This window comes from Haliotis cracherodii, unplaced genomic scaffold (assembly GCF_022045235.1).
Source record: "Haliotis cracherodii isolate W230 unplaced genomic scaffold, xgHalCrac1.p SCAF_11, whole genome shotgun sequence".
NCBI classification, from domain to species: Eukaryota; Metazoa; Mollusca; class Gastropoda; order Lepetellida; family Haliotidae; genus Haliotis; species Haliotis cracherodii.
In genome coordinates this window covers 15,934,688-15,952,232 of record NW_027266266.1, presented here as the reverse complement: position 1 = coordinate 15,952,232, position 17,545 = coordinate 15,934,688, and the positions used below count along the sequence as shown (strand labels likewise).

General features: G+C 41.1%; 1 protein-coding gene and 3 non-coding genes across 4 annotated transcripts; all 4 read left to right on the top strand.

Annotated features, from left to right (window-relative positions):
• The first annotated feature begins 89 nt into the window (after positions 1 to 89).
• Positions 90 to 162, top strand: Trnaf-gaa (transfer RNA phenylalanine (anticodon GAA)). Its single transcript has one exon. It is a non-coding gene; the product is annotated as a tRNA-Phe (tRNA).
• Positions 163 to 459: 297 nt separating this feature from the next.
• Positions 460 to 532, top strand: Trnaf-gaa (transfer RNA phenylalanine (anticodon GAA)). Its single transcript has one exon. It is a non-coding gene; the product is annotated as a tRNA-Phe (tRNA).
• Positions 533 to 6,229: 5,697 nt separating this feature from the next.
• Positions 6,230 to 6,302, top strand: Trnaf-gaa (transfer RNA phenylalanine (anticodon GAA)). The gene has a single exon. It is a non-coding gene; the product is annotated as a tRNA-Phe (tRNA).
• A 558-nt stretch (positions 6,303 to 6,860) lies between these two features.
• LOC139455454 (uncharacterized) lies at positions 6,861 to 17,179 on the top strand. The gene is made up of 6 exons (XM_071237005.1): positions 6,861 to 6,931; positions 11,240 to 12,016; positions 12,891 to 13,122; positions 15,258 to 15,314; positions 15,975 to 16,034; positions 16,531 to 17,179. The coding sequence occupies exons 2-6, from the start codon at positions 11,246 to 11,248 to the stop codon at positions 17,175 to 17,177; spliced, it is 1,767 nt and encodes a 588-aa protein (XP_071093106.1). The 5' UTR covers positions 6,861 to 6,931; positions 11,240 to 11,245; the 3' UTR covers positions 17,178 to 17,179.
• Positions 17,180 to 17,545: the final 366 nt, after the last annotated feature.

The window sequence follows — 17,545 nt, the reverse complement described above, 5'->3', positions numbered from 1 at the left end:
GTACAACGATAGTATCTGTTCAGTGCCATGCCAACCAATTCGCCCTCGCCTAGCCTAGTGCTCGTTTCAAATGACAGCCTTCCTCGTCGGCCGGAATAGCTCAGTTGGGAGAGCGTTAGACTGAAGATCTAAAGGCCCCCGGTTCAATCCCGGGTTCCGGCACAGAGTGCAGGACTCTGGCGGCTGACCACACTTTTTGGAAGTCAGTTTTATGAATATGTTTACCCCAAGTCAAAAGTCAAAAGTCACCAATCTCACAGAGCATCTGCAAAATATTTCAGATCAGAATATGCATTAGCTAACTTCATTTCGGAAGAGATGCCTTATGTTTCCCTGACATTTTGAACTTTTTCTCCCTGTTGCATTAATTGTACAACGATAGTATCTGTTCAGTGCCATGCCAACCAATTCGCCCTCGCCTAGCCTAGTGCTCGTTTCAAATGACAGCCTTCCTCGTCGGCCGGAATAGCTCAGTTGGGAGAGCGTTAGACTGAAGATCTAAAGGCCCCCGGTTCAATCCCGGGTTCCGGCACAGAGTGCAGGACTCTGGCGGCTGACCACACTTTTTGGAAGTCAGTTTTATGAATATGTTTACCCCAAGTCAAAAGTCAAAAGTCACCAATCTCACAGAGCATCTGCAAAATATTTCAGATCAGAATATGCATTAGCTAACTTCATTTCGGAAGAGATGCCTTATGTTTCCCTGACATTTTGAACTTTTTCTCCCTGTTGCATTAATTGTACAACGATAGTATCTGTTCAGTGCCATGCCAACCAATTCGCCCTCGCCTAGCCTAGTGCTCGTTTCAAATGACAGCCTTCCTCGTCGGCCGGAATAGCTCAGTTGGGAGAGCGTTAGACTGAGGTTACCTCCCTTGCTTCGGAGGTGTGTGGACGTGCTGACGATCGAGCAATACAGATTCTCAGATTAAATCGTTCACAAGTTCCGTAGAATTCCAGATTTACGCTAACAAGGTAGGCAACACTTTGATATGTAGTTGTGTGAAGACCTTAAACATTTGCATGCACGTTTGTGCATCCTATTGACTTTGTTTGTCTTTGAATCTCCCACCCTCACTGGGTTCAAAATGGCGGACACCAAACAGAAGAGAAAATATCTGAAAGATTGCACTATTGAAGTGAATGTTGGTAACAACAAAGTGATTAGTGCTAGTGTATTATCATGTGCGCTATTGGAATATGTGTCCGATGTATGGGCGTGCGTCCTAAAAGGAACAGAATGCTATGATGTCACTGTCCCAGACAGTAACGAGGCAAGGATTCTTGCAGAAACTGATGACTTGAACATAGGAGGTACACCGATTAACTTCAGGTTACTTCATTGTGAAAGCGTCGTAGTATCATTCCTACACCTTCCACCCTACATTGATGATGAGGAAATTGAAAACATGTTGATCAAAAGGGGTATCACTTTGAAAAGTGATATTAAACACAGGACCCTGAAAGGCACTAGCATTTTTGATGGTACCAGGTATGTGCGCGTCGCTTCCCCTCAAGATGGACATGAAAATATAGCACCTTCTAAATGGAACAAATCTTCGGAGAAAAGAGGAAGAAGAAATAAACTACAACCCAAGATCACAGACTGTGTACTTCAGAACAATGACTTAAAAAATAAATTGAGAGAAAGTAAAAAAGATGAACAAAAGAAGAAGAAAGAAGAAAAGGTTAACGATCGACGAGAAATATCTGGCGTGTCTGAGAACGGTGTATAAACTAACAATGTGTTTGTACATACATTTCTTACCTATATTTGCAATTGTCACAACATGGTCATGGAATGTGAATGGACTCCGTGATGTCACCAAAATGCAAAATGTATTCTCTCTACTAACGAATTCCCATGTCAAAATTGCCTTTTTGCAGGAGACCTTTTGGTCTGATGAATTCATTGAAAAATATAAATATTTATGGCCAGGAACAATTTTATACTCTAATGTTGGTAACAATAGAAAAGGAGTAGCTCTTTTGATCTCTTCTGACTTTGAACAAAAGGTGGCCATGCTTGAAAAAGACGATGATGGAAGACTACTAAAAGCGTCTCTATCTCTTGAAGATAAAACAGTGATTTTATTAAATGTGTATGCCCCAAACGATCCTAGAGAGAGAATACTATTTTTCAACAATTTAAGGAAATGGGTTAATCATGAGCATTTAATTTGCGCTGGAGATTTTAATGAAATTCTTGATCCTTCACTTGATAAAGGTCTCAATAACACAACGTTTAACATCCAAAGTAGTAATGTTTTAAACACCTTTCTTCACAAAAACGACCTAATTGATATATGGCGGTACAAGAACTATGACAAAAAAGAGTTTTCTCGAATACAGTTTGTATTAGTAGTTATTAAACAATCTCGAATTGATCTGATATTTGTTTCAAGAAACCTTATTTCAAATATTATCAACTGTTACATTAGATATTCCTCTGTGAGTGATCACAATATTGTTGTATCAAGGTTAGACTTTTCTACTATAGAAAGGGGTCCTGGTGTATGGATTTTTAATAATCAGCTTCTTGACGATTGTACATTCTATCAAAAGATCACTGAAATAATAGAAGAGGCAAAAGGGTGCCCTTTACTTAAAGCTGAACCATTGATATGGTGGGATAACTTAAAATATCAGTTCAAAAAGTTTTCCAGGTACTATGCATCTAAAAAAAAGCAATCACGAAAAAGCTGATTATTTTAACATTCAAAATAAGCTTAGAATAGAATATCATAAGATATCCTCCATTCCTGGCTATGTATCTTCTGTTCTACAATCAATAGAAAATGAGCTGGAAACATACGAGATTAACAAATGCAAAGGAGCCATTCTCAGGTCAAAGGCACAGTGGACACTTGAGTCCGACAGAAATACCTCATACTTTTTAAATCTAGAAAAAACAAAACAGCAGGCTAACTCGATCAAAGAATTATTCAGAGGAGATGGTACAATAGTCAACAACACAGAGGATATCTTGGATACTGCTCAACAATTTTACTCCTCTTTATTCACTGCTGAACACTGTAATTTAGAAAAACAACAGGACATTGTTAATAATATCAAGGACAAGCTTTCCGAGGATGAGAGGAATTCATGCGAAGTACATATTTCTCAGAATGAGCTCACCGTGGCACTCAAAGGTATGCAAAAAAAATAAATCACCAGGCCCAGATGGTCTAACAGTTGAGTTTTATTTGAAGTTTTGGAACAATTTATGCCCCTTCTTCATACAAGTTGTTGATTGTGTACACAAAGAAAACAGTCTTTCACGTACCATGAAAAAGAGTATAATTAGTATATTTTATAAAAAGAAAGGTGACAAGAGAGACATTAAATGTTACAGGCCTATTTCATTGATAAATGTAGATTGTAAACTAATATCCAGAGTGTTGTCATTAAGATTACGAACTGTCATGTCCTCAATTGTCTCCCCTGAACAATCTTGCTGTGTACCAGGAAGAGACATAGCTAACAACCTTCACTCCCTAAGAGATGTTATTGACATTGTAAATAATCGTGATGATGATGATTCATATCTCATCAAAATAGATCAAGAGAAAGCTTTTGACAGGGTCTCACATCAATACTTATTTCAAATTCTCAGAAAATTTAATTTTGGAGATTTCTTCATTTCATGGATTAAAATTCTCTATACTGATATACATAGTTCTGTTAAATGCAATGGCCATTTGACGCCTTATTTTCCTTTAACTCGTGGTGTTCGTCAAGGAGATCCAATGAGCTCCATGCTGTACGTTTTGGTGTCAGAGCCACTTAATCTCCTAGTTAAGAACAATCCTGAAATCCACGGAATAAGTATCAACAATGACATTTATTCTTTGATATATCAACATGCTGATGACACTTCAATCACTGTTTCAGATGTCAACTCCGTCGAAGAAACATTTAGCACAGTTAACTCATACTGTGAAGGAACGGGAGCAAAAATCAACATCGAAAAATCAGAAGTTTTGTTGTTGGGTAAAAATAACCTTCGTGACTGTTCAATCAACGTCCCGGTTAAAATCAAAAAAGATTGTGTTGAAATATTAGGCATTTATTTAGGCAAGGATAAAGCAATGTGTGAAACGTTGAATTGGAGAAAGAAAATGGACAAAATTCAAACATTGTTAAATTCATGGTTACGTAGACAACTTACTCTACAGGGTAGAGCAGTTGTAATAAATATCCTTATGAGTTCCCGCTTATGGTATGCGTTTACTGTACTACCTGTCCCACAATGGGTTGAGCATAGATTTACTCATATGTTTAGTAAATTCTTGTGGCACAATAAAACTGCCAAAATAACATCAGATACCTGTATTGGTATTTGTTTAGATGGTGGTCTGAATATACCAAAGTTGTGTTTTAAAAAGTATGCACTGAGACTTAAGTTGCTGAGGGCTTTTGCTAATTCCCAGCTTAAATGTATTTGGAAACAAACAATGCTATATTTTATGTCACATCTTCTGAAAATGAACTTGGGAATTCATGTTTTAGCTCTTGAACATAATAGGGGTGATTTACAAGACATAAGCCCATTTTATGCTGAGCTTTTATCTGCATGGAATGAAATTACTGGTGGAAAAAGACCCTTGCTTCAAAATGTAGATGATATCATGAATCAACCACTCTTCAAAAATCCATTAATTACTTTCAATGGAAAAACTCTAATGTTTCAATCGTTTATTTCAAGTGGAATTATTTGTATTAAACATATTTGTTTTGAAGTTATTCCAAAATTCATGTCCTCACAAATTATTGTAGACATTGTACATGATACTTTACCTGAAATGGACATTAGCACTATACAACAATGCTATGCAATCATTTTATACGCGCTTCCATCAGAATGGAAAAATATCATTTTGTCTGATGTTGGCAAAAACCTTCCCTCTGGAGACATCTTCTGTACGATTGATGGACAGGACATATCAGTTGAAGGTTTTACAACTAAATTTTGCTATGAAATATTCAGACAAAAACACTTCAAAAAGCCAGTTGCTATTTCTTTTTGGAATAATATTGCTTTAGACATTAATTGGAAAGATATTTGGCTGAATGTGTGGCAGAAAGATAAATCAACAGACTCTATACAGATGGATTTTAAAATTGCTCACAATATCATTTTTACATATAATAAACTGTGCAAAATTGGATTGTCAAACACTGATGTTTGTCCTGTGTGTCAAAATGAAACAGAAGACATTTTACATTTGTTTATCTTCTGCCAAGAGTTATCTTCCCTGCAGTCTCTAATAATTGACATGTTGACAGATGTTTGTCAAGATTCAGGGTTTAGTCTTGGACAATTATACCTCTGGTTACTGTTTGGATTCCTGCCAGAAAAGAAGTCGTCATGTAAACCGTTCATGAACATTGTATTGTCAATATATCGCATTGCTGTATTTAAAAGAAGAGTTATTATGAGTCAGGAAACAATCTCATTTCACATGAAAGCTTTTTTCAAATCTTTGATTAAGCGTCATTTCAGCTTTTTGTTGTTTCACTATTCCAAAATGAATCAATTACATATCTTTATTCAAAGATATATAATGACCAATACATTTATCACATTAGATGGAAATGAGATTGTTCTCAAACCTCCTCTAGAATAAAAACATGTAACGTGTAGCGTGTAACGTGTAAAGAGCATGTTCATTCTACATTCCTCTTTTTTGTAAAGACGTGTTTAGATAATCAAATGTAAAAAACTATTTCTCATATTTTCTGTCTGTAGAATCGGAATGTTATACACTGCCACCCTACTTCTGTGATAACCTTTTTATTTTTGTGGTGGCAGTGTCAGCACTGTCTGCGTCTGTAACTAGTTCCCGTGAATAAATTTTATCAAGAAAAAAAAAAAAAGAGCGTTAGACTGAAGATCTAAAGGCCCCCGGTTCAATTCCTGGTTCCGGTACAGAGTGCAGGACTCTGGCGGCTGACCACACTTTTTGGAAGTCAGTTTTATGAATATGTTTACCCCAAGTCAAAAGTCAAAAGTCACCAATCTCACAGAGCATCTGCAAAATATTTCAGATCAGAATATGCATTAGCTAACTTCATTTCGGAAGAGATGCCTTATGTTTCCCTGACATTTTGAACTTTTTCTCCCTGTTGCATTAATTGTACAACGATAGTATCTGTTCAGTGCCATGCCAACCAATTCGCCCTCGCCTAGACTAGTGCTCGTTTCAAATGACAGCCTTCCTCGTCGGCCGGAATAGCTCAGTTGGGAGAGCGTTAGACTGAAGATCTAAAGGCCCCCGGTTCAATCCCGGGTTCCGGCACAGTGATGACACCAGGTGTTCGCGAAAAGCGTAAGCGTGCCCTGCCCTACCGATAGCACCCATTCAAACACTTTGCATAAAAATGTAAGTAGCTATTGCCTGGCGCAGCCTGTAAAAAAAACCAGACAATCAAGCGATGGATGGGCCAGAAAATCCAGTGACAAGAGAGTACCATTACGGATTTTGTTAAAAACACTAAAAATGATATGTGTGTTTATGTATGTGCTTGTTCGGGACTGAGGACATATTTGATCGCATTAGGTAATTAGTTAAACTCCTACCCCTTTAAGGGCAGTGATACTCCCATACCCCTTTAATAACTGCCTACATCGGATTGTTCTAACTCCATGTTGCGTCTGTGTTGTGGTCCAGATATGACCACTTTGCGAATAGTTTAATTACCATGTTACACACCATATCGCCATTGCTTTCTTATCAACCCGAACGCTAGTCACTTTACTCAAGGTGATGTAGATATCAGCCAACCTTACCCAGACACGTGACAGACGGATGATAACAGTTGAAGATACTGTAGTATTCATGATCCCAATTCGGACATTTCAGACATACGAGACTTGGGTGTGCCCTACTCCTAGAAGTCGGCATTGGATTCTGTAATTGAAAACAAGGTAACTAACTCCACTTTCTCAATACGTACGGGCATGAGAAAATTACTGACGTTCATGATGACCTTGAACACGTTGCTCTCTGTGGGTGTGGCCGCTATACAAGTAATTTTGACGCAACAAATAATTAGATACCTGCCAGGTCAACCGTTTGCACACGAACGTCTGACACATTTTGAATCAAGATATTGGTTTCATTTCCTCATCAGTGCTTGCACAGCATTTTAATTCCAACAAAGCTATTTCTTGTGCTGTGTGTCTTTGGCACATGGGATCTCAACCATCCACTGCCAATGTGTCGTTATACGCTTGCTGTTGTATTCTGCATTACCTTCGTTAATTGGATGATGTATTGGATTAACATTCACGCATCTCCTGATCATTGTGATACCATGGTGCTTATTCCGGATAATTTGCCCTTCTTTTTCTGACAATTAGCACTAATCCCTAGCCAGTAATTTAATAGATACGGTTCGTGTAACTGTCTTTATCGTTTCAACTGCAATGCTAACATCGTGATAATAAAGGTTTTATTGTTATCACTAATTGGAAGTGATTGATAAACACATGCTCATGATATATGGGCGGAATCGTACAATCGACTCTGTTTTTAGCAGAGGTGTCTTAGGAATATGGAAGGGATTTTGTCGCTTTTATTGATATTATAAAGCACATTTTCCGGTTTACGGAATTGTACATTCATTCTGTAAACAAAGTGATAAGTTTATGAATTCGATATACATCCACTTTACATTTTTTTGCTAAAGGACTTCCTCTATCAGTTTAGTAGTTACCAACCAATTCAGATATTGACAATAGGTACAATATATCTTATTACCAACATCTATTTAGCGTATTCATTCACCTGAACATGTCATGTAAATGTGTTAGAGCAAGCAATATGCACCGCGTCTTGCATAATTTAACAGTTACATAGTGGTAACACACAATGAAAGGTCATCCTATTTTGGAAGGGATTAATGTAAATAAGGATACGCGCAAAACTTTATCTAAACAAGTGTTTCGCTAGTTACACACTTCGAAACATTGCCAGTCCGCACTCCCAAGAACCGTATACAGTAGACTACGGTTATAACGAACTCAAATGGGCTACTAACTTTAGTGCGTTATAACCGTAGTTCGTTATAATTATATGTACCGTATGTATCTAGCAAATGTCCGGGACCCAAAAATTAGGTTCCTCATATCCGTCAGTTCGTTATAAGCGTGTTCGTTATAACCGTAGTTTACTGTATATTGAAATGTGTTGAACGAATGCGCTTTCTGTCACAGTTTCTTTCACGGCGTGTTAACTGCATAGCTTATCTGGTGGAATGTTTCGTTTCTGTTTGTTTAACTATCGTAAGTATGTCAGAGATTGGGGTCAGGAGAGCCCTGTAGATAACGCGTTTTGCTGTAGGCGGATGAAAACGCCTGTATTGGGCGTTACCGCTTCAGTATCATAGGAAAAGCTTCTTGATAGTTTTGCTATTTCTCCCCCAAACTATTTTGTTTCATGCAAATTATTATCACATTTAATAAATAGCATGTGGCTGTGATTACTAGCAACATTAGCTATACATTCTGCAGGTTCCCCAACGGGGAATACAAAGGAAATTAGGTGTCTAGTACCCAATGCTTTTTATTTTATTTTTTTAATTATATTTATTCAGCAAGGCTACGTAGGCCATAGGCCCATGTCACAGCAGTTGTACGGCAGCCATTATTGTAATTGACATTTACACTAGCAGCTTTGTCCTTAATTGCAGAGACTTATAAATATACATTGCCAAATTGCTTATGATATTACATTTATCACTTGACATCAAGTGAAGATCGGTAGTTTTCATGTCATTGTATTCACAAATCCTGCAGGAGTCCATGCAGGAAACAAAGGTACTATAATTTCCCATGGTCTCTAGTATGGTGATCACCCTTCAGTAATTGACGATCTCTAGCCCATTTTTACGTGTTGTTCCCTAATACTTACTGCTTTTTTATATTCTCAATTAGTTTTAAATCGAATCTGTGATATTCTAGTTATTGTTCAGTCCATCGTTGACAGCTTTTTATTTAGTATTATAAACGTACAACTTCTCATCACGATATGGCTGAAATACTGCCGATGTGACGTTAAATCACTCACTCACTCACTCACTCACTCACTCACTCACTCACTCACTCACTCAGTGTGCTAACTTCACTGGTTTCTCTTTTCTCCATCCCGGTGCTCGCGGGCAAAACTGCTGGAACGATGCTGAGTAACCCCGTTTGGTTCCAGGTTAGAATTATAGGTCCCACCTAGTTCCGGGTTAGAATCATAGGTCCCACCTAGTTCCGGGTTAGAATTATAGGTCCCACCTAGTTCCAAGTTAGAATTATAGGTCCCACCTAGTTCCGGGTTAGAATCATAGGTCCCACCTAGTTTCAAGTTAGAATTATAGGCCCCACCTGGTTCCAGATTAGAATTATAGGTCCCACCTAGTTCCAGGTTAGAATTATACGTTCCACCTAGTTCCAGGTTAGTATTATTGGTCCGACCTAGTTCCGGGTTAGAATTTACGTTCCACCTAGTTCCAGGTTAGTATTATTGGTCCCACCTAGTTCCAGGTTAGAATTATTGGTCCCACCTAGTTCCGAGTTAGTATTATTGGTCCCACCTATTTCCGGGTTAGAATTATTGGTCCCAGCTAGTTCCAGGTTAGTATTATTGGTCCCACCTAGTTCCGGGTTAAAATTATTGGTCCGACCTACTTCCGGGTTAGTATTATTGGTCCCATCTAGTTCCCGGTTAGAATTATAGGTTTCAACTAGTTCCAGGTTAGTATTATTGGTCCCACCTAGTTCCAGGTTAGAATTATTGGTCCGACCTAGTTCCAGGTTAGAATTATTGGTCCCACCTAGTTCCGGGTTAGAATTATAGGCCCCAACTAGTTCCAGGTTAGAATTATTGGTCCCACCTAGTTCCAGGTTAGAATTTACGTTCCACCTAGTTCCAGGTTAGAATTATACGTTCCACCTAGTTCCAGGTTAGAATTATACGTTCCACCTAGTTCCAGGTTAGAATGATTGGTCCCACCTAGTTCCGGGTTAGAATTATACGTTCCACCTAGTTCCGGGTTAGTATTATTGGTCCGACCTATTTCCAGGTTAGAATTTACGTTCCACCTAGTTCCAGGTTAGAATTATAGGTCCCACCTAGTTCCAGGTTAGTATTATTGGTCCCACCTAGTTCCAGGTTAGAATTATAGGTCCCACCTAGTTCCAGGTTAGAATCATACGTTCCACCTAGTTCCAGATTAGTATTATTGGTCCCACCTAGTTCCAGGTTAAAAATTACGTTCCAGCTTGTTCCAGGTTAGAATCATTGGTCCCACCTAGTTCCGGGTTAGAATTATAGGTCCCACCTAGTTCCGAGTTAGTATTATTGTTCCCACCTAGTTCTAGGTTAGAATTTACGTTCCACCTAGTTCCGAGTAAGTATTATTGGTCCCACCTAGTTCCGGGTTAGAATTATAGGTCCTACCTAGTTCCAGGTTAGACTTATTGGTCCAACCTAGTTCCAAGTTAGAATTATAGGTCCCACCTAGTTCCAGATTAGTATTATTGGTCACACCTAGTTCCAGGTTAGAATTTACGTTCCACCTTGTTCCAGGTTAGAATCATTGGTCCCACCTAGTTCCGGGTTAGAATTATAGGTCCTACCTAGTTCCAGGTTAGAATTATTGGTCCGACCTAGTTCCAGGTTAGAATTATTGGTCCCACCTAGTTCCGGGTTAGAATTATAGGTCCTACCTAGTTCCAGGTTAGAATTATAGGTCCTACCTAGTTCCAGGTTAGAATCATAGGTCCCACCTAGTTCCAGGTTAGAATTATAGGTCCCACCTAGTTCCAGGTTAGTATTATTGGTCCGACCTATTTCCAGGTTAGAATTTACGTTCCACCTAGTTCCAGGTTAGAATTATTGGTCCGACCTATTTCCAGGTTAGAATTAACGTTCCACCTAGTTCCAGGTTAGAATTGTAGTTACCATGGTTTTCTTATGATTATGAAGCTGTTCGCTTGTCAAGCCAAAGACCCGGGTTCGATTCCCCAAATGGATACAATGTGTGCAGCCCATTTCTGATGTCCCCCGCCGTGATATTGCTGGAATATTACGAAAAGCTGCGTAAACCAATACTCACTCAACGTATGAATGGACACGCATTGACCCGCATAGACACACGTAAGGAATCTCTTGTTAAAGGAAGCTTATGCATATTCTTATCTGAAATAAAGTCCTGATCATATCTGAAACCTTCGGTGTTTCAGGTCACAATGTCTGAGATCTCCCTAGTAACGGACATGAAGGATGTTCTCACATCCTGCCCTGTCTGCTCAAAGCCGTTTGACGAAAGCTACCGTGTTCCCCGTCGAATGCCGTGTTGTGTTGAAGCCGTGTGTGAACCATGCCTGGCGCCGCTCTACTCCAACGGGCGTCTCACGTGCCCACTGTGCCACCGACAGCACAGCGGCTACAAAGGCGTCCAGACCCTCCCCGTGGAACAACTCATCTTGAAAATGCTATCCCAGATGAACGTCAATAAAAGTCATCACCTACCGTGTACCTACTGCCCCTTGAACAACACAGCAATAGCTAAGTGTGGCCACTGCAGCGTTCTTCTTTGCCAGGCCTGTTTGAGAACCCACTCAAAGAACAAATTACTGAAGGACCACAGTGTCATCATGTTTGAGGACATCAGGGACCACCGGATGAACGGACCTGGAAGTCTGTCTCGGACCCTGAGTGTCCAGTCTATGAACCTCCTGAGTCAGCTGAAGGAGAAGGACGAGTGTCTGCGGAGTCGGATGGAGGAGCTTCAGGAGTTGCAGAAGAACATTGCCCTGTCAAGGAGGAGGGCGACGGAGGACATCAATATGTACTTTGATAACCTGGCCACAGAGATGCAGCAGAGGAAGAGCATGTTGATCTCACAGGTGGAGGAACGAGCTGATGAGGAGGAGACCATTCTTACACGAGTCATCGAGTCAAGAAATGGTCTGCAGGGGAGGATCAAGAAAGTCACCAAGAACAACAAAAGTCGGAAGGTTCGATTCATTGTATTTGTTAATGGATGCTAGAGGTGGAGAGAGGTTCAGTATACAATCAAAAGTTTCGTCCTTTGGCGTCTCACGCTTACAGCTATGATGCCTGCTTCAGTTAGATCTTGCGTTTCGTTGCTTTGCGTTTACAAATGAGAGATAATGCTGAAAGATAACTGAAAACATCTTACACACACCTTATCTTATATGATAGGGCTTGATGCTATGGGGTCCTCCTCAGCTTCACGCGCAGTGTTTGTTTTGCCCTAACAGAAGATGAAGTACATACGATGTTAAAATCAGTATTATACGAAATTCAATGTCATTACTCAGTAGGACCGCCTCCGTGGTCTAGTGGTAGAGCGTCCGCCCGGAGAGCGGAAGGTCCGGGGTTCAATCCCCGGCCGCGTCATACCAAAAGAGGTTAAAATATGGTACTTGTTGTTACCCTGTCTGGCGCTCGGCATTAAGGGGCTAAAACAAGGACTGGTTGGCTCGGAGTCAGTATACTTTGTCTGAGTGGGGTATTCATGTTAAACTGAGGCATGGTATCTCAGTGAGCTAACACTATAAATCGGCATCAGTCCGGACTAGTACAAGCAGCCACACACACGTACATGCACTTTGCTATATAAGTGCAATAATCGTTAAATCCCATTTCACCTCACCTCACCATTAATCAGTATGTTTTTTGCACCAAGCTGTCTACACAGTATCTGAAATGATAAGAGGGTGCGCGCGATGCTGCAAGTGCTTAGAAAAAACAAGCTATTATTCCGCTGTCACCAAGACCTGGCTAAGTATCCGGAAGATGTTTGAAACAAAGGGTGTCAATATTGCATGTTCTATCGTAGTAATTTGAGAAACATTTGTTAAACAGAGCCTTTCCTCCTCTGACATCTGGGACCTTCTCGCCGAGTATCCAGAAGATGTGGAGTTTACCCGGAAAGGTGTCAGCTTCGTCACCTTAAACGCTGAGCACATATCGTCCCTCATCAAGACTACAGGGCTAGTCCGGACTGTTACCTTCCTCCCAGCAGACAAGCCCGAAGGTGTACCTGATGCTGTCATGTACAACAACATCCACGTAGAGGCTGCAGATGCGTATGATGGTGAGGACTCATGTATATATCCTTGTTTGCAGTTTCAGTAATACCGGTGGTAGCAGTAATTGATGAAGAGTGTGTGGTCTGGTTGAAATTCACTTTGAACACTCAGTACTTCATTTATAATGAGTGGTTAACTTTTTTTTACATTTAACGTCGCATTGGCATTATTTCAGCCACATTGCGACCATATGGCGACCCAGTTCTGATGTATCAGCTTGATGTGTGAGGGATGCCTGGGCTGATGCAGGTCTTTGAAGTTTGTTCTCGGTACGGTACTCATGTTCAGGTACGGTGCTGACGTATCTAGAAGTGAGTGAGTGAATGAGTATGGTTTTACGCCGCTTTTAGCAATATTCCAGCAATATCATGAAGGGGGGCACCAGAAATGGGCTTCACACATTGTACCTATGTCGGGAATCGAACCCGGGTCTTCGGCGTGACGCGCGAACGCTTTAACCACTAGGCGACGTATCTAGGAACATTAACATGGCGATATTGGTTTTTGAATCCTGGCACGCCCAAGGGGCATTACTCCACAGTGATTCTTTTATCCAGAGTAATTAGAACCGGACTTGTATTAAAACTGTGAAGCAATGATCTCAGTCATGGGGTGTGGCAGTGGTGGAATGATGCAGTCATAGTAGTGGTAGTGGTAGAGTGAAGCAATGATCTCAGTCATGATGTGTGGCAGTGGTGGAATGATGCAGTCATAGAAGTGATAGAGGTAGAGTGAAGCAATGATCTCAGTCATGAGGTGTGGCAGTGGTGGAATGATGCAGTCATATAAGTGATAGAGGTAGAGTGAAGCAATGATCTCAGTCATGAGGTGTGGCAGTGGTGGAATGATGCAGTCATAGTAGTGGTAGTGGTAGAGTGAAGCAATGATCTCAGTCATGAGGTGTGGCAGTGGTGGAATGATGCAGTCATAGAAGTGATAGAGGTAAAGTGAAGCAATGATCTCAGTCATGAGGTGTGGCAGTGGTTGAATGATGCAGTCATAGAAGTGATAGAGGTAGAGTGAAGCAATGATCTCAGTCATGAGGTGTGGCAGTGGTGGAATGATGCAGTCATAGAAGTGATAGAGGTAGAGTGAAGCAATGATCTCAGTCATGGGGTGTGGCAGTGGTGGAATGATGCAGTCATATAAGTGATAGAGGTAAAGTGAAGCAATGATCTCAGTCATGAGGTGTGGCAGTGGTTGAATGATGCAGTCATAGAAGTGATAGAGGTAGAGTGAAGCAATGATCTCAGTCATGAGGTGTGGCAGTGGTGGAATGATGCAGTCATAGAAGTGATAGAGGTAGAGTGAAGCAATGATCTCAGTCATGAGGTGTGGCAGTGGTGGAATGATGCAGTCATAGAAGTGATAGAGGTAGAGTGAAGCAATGATCTCAGTCATGGGGTGTGGCAGTGGTGGAATGATGCAGTCATAGAAGTGATAGAGGTAGAGTGAAGCAATGATCTCAGTCATGGGGTGTGGCAGTGGTGGAATGATGCAGTCATAGAAGTGATAGAGGTAGAGTGAAGCAATGATCTCAGTCATGAGGTGTGGCAGTGGTGGAATGATGCAGTCATAGAAGTGATAGAGGTAGAGTGAAGCAATGATAGTAATCATAGTGGGTCATCGACGTGGCCATTTGTTTGTTTGGTGTTCAGCGCCGCTCTAAGCAATATTTCAGCTATGGGACAGCGTTCTGTAAATAATCGGGTCAGGTCCCGAAAATCTAGTGATCGTTATTTAGCAAAGATGCACGCCGTGGGTGACACGCAAATGTCTGAACAAAAACCCATATGGTCACCTCTTGCTAACATCACAGGTTGCTGTGGACCTGTTCTAACACGGAATTCCCTTGGGGGCATGGCGAGTGAACGCTTTAACCACGTTCCTAGCATCACCGATCGTACTAGAATATTGCTGTATAGGAAAGTATATTGGTTATAGTAGTAACAAAAATAGTATGTCATTGAAAATGAAAAGTGAAAGAATAATTGTTATTGCAAGGATGTTCCCGGTCCAATATGTGATGTTCTGAATGACATAGCATCAGCAGCATAGTCGGAAATAGAACATTATGCAATTATATATATATTGCAGATCAGTTTCCCCAGAGTTAACATTATCCTTCCACTTTCGACAGGGAACGATGGAGATACCGGGGTTGTCTGCCACGCCACCGTGAGGAATGAACAGACATGTAAGTCGCCATCTTGGCCAGATGTTGTTTAATTCTGCACTCAGCAATATTCCAGGACGGAGGTCTGTAAATAATGGAGTCTGGATCAGACAATCCAGTTATTGACATCATGAGCATCGACCTACGATTTTGGGATACGATGACCTGCATGACCAAGTCAGCGAACCTGACTACCCAATCCCGTCAGTCGTCTCTTGAAGCCACTGCCAAAAATAGTCCAGCTTTATCACGGCAGCCTGTGTATAATCGAGTCTGGACCAGACAAAATATTGTTTGGCATTGCTTGCAACGTCCAACGTTCTCAAGTCAACACGTAATCAATCATGTTGAAGAATCCGAATCTCTCCGCCACCCACACACTGACCCCCACCCTTACCCCAATCACCCACTCACTCCTATCACCCCTACATACCCCTAAGTATGAGACGTCCACACTGACCTTTATATTTTTAAGTAGGACTTCTGTGTTGTTAAAGCGACTCTATTGGCTACAGGTTTCCCGACTTAATGCGCGAGTCCACAAGTCCACAATGTATGTGACCGTCTCATTGATAAATTATGATGATCATAAAGATAATTCTTATCTCTCTTGTAGCTCTTTATTAAGATAGAATAAGATGTGTTTTCTGTGTATGTAGCTTCCGTATTTCCTTTGTCCAGGTTCCCTTGGAGACAAGATTGTCGTCTTGGAGACGGAGCGTTCCCCCCAAACAGTCAGTTGTGAGTATTACCAGTATAGACTGAACATGCTAAAAATGTTATTCCTCAAATAAAGGCTTGGTTCTATTTCATTTGAATCACCGTGGAGATTTCTGTTGAAATTGACATTCACTCTTTAAAACACAAGAAGGCTTACTCTGATATCGGACACAATCAATTCATCATAGATCGAGTGAGTGAGTGAGTGAGTGAGTCTTTTAGAACAGTATGTAAGTTATAACACGGCTTGATGTAGGAGGAAAGTCCGAAGTCATGAAGGTCTTAGACTATTATCAACAGTATGGTGTTGACAAAATAAGAAACATAATCAGGGATTCGAACCCACGATCATGGATTCGAACCCACGATCATAGGTTTTTGATAACTATGCACAGCACGTTCCGACGCATTAAACGAATGGGCCACCCGAGCTGAATATAATTGGTTTAAATTAAATCATGTAAGTGAAAGTTGAACATGCTGACAATGCACCTACCATTTGGAGGTTATATTTTAGGCCCTTACCTAGAGTGGGACACCAGCACTGCCAGCAAGACAGTAACGACATCCGGAACAGTGATCACCAACGCCAGACCAGAACACCCCCTAATGAACACCGGGTGTCGAGTTCAAGCAGAGAGGCATGTCATGGCATCCAGACCCCTCCTGCTGGGAAATGACCAACGTGTTATGTTCCAGATGAAGCTGAGCTACACGTTGAAGATGCTGCTGCAGGAGAACAAGATGTTGTTTGAAGCATCCCTCACCGAAACCCCCATCGAATCTGCCTGGAGCCAGCCAAATGGTCTCAGCATCAACGTGGCCTCCTGCGCCGACCACCAGCAGCAGCTGTGTCTCAGGGTCGTCTATGACAACAAGCTTCTTGAAGACATGCCCATTGCTCAGAACGAGGTTGGTGTGTCCCGTGGTCTGCATTTATGTTTTCTGCTGAACACAGCCAAAAACGAAATCCACGTAATCGACGTTGAGGATGACAAAGTGATCAGCACCGTAACTGACGTGGACATGGACAGGCCTCTGTGGTTGATGTCGATGCTGTCGTGGCCGTCATGGGCCAACATGGCGGTAGCTATGATATCGGGGACAAGAGTCGACGTCACAAAAGACATGTATACGTTACTCACGTCCCTGAGTAATGAATGAAATCACGAAGCCGTTCCACAACACTGCCATGTTGCGAGTAAGCTGCACAGTTCACGGCAACCTTCTGCCACATCTTCACTCCAGATATGTCACGTTTTCAGTGTTGATCAAAAACCGCCATCTATTAGTTCTATGATACGAAACCTTCTCAAATGGTTGCCATTGTATAATACACGCTCGGTACCACTAAGTCAGAATGTCTATTCAACCAAGCAGCTTTTTGACCACGCAATTCATTTATTAGGACAGCCAGTGGACAATTTTCTTATTTTATACATGAACCTTAAACCGTTTCAATTAATTTTGGAACACATACATTCCATCGTCCTCTTGATCTCCGTTTGCGATCTGGTTCAAACTGGATGAAA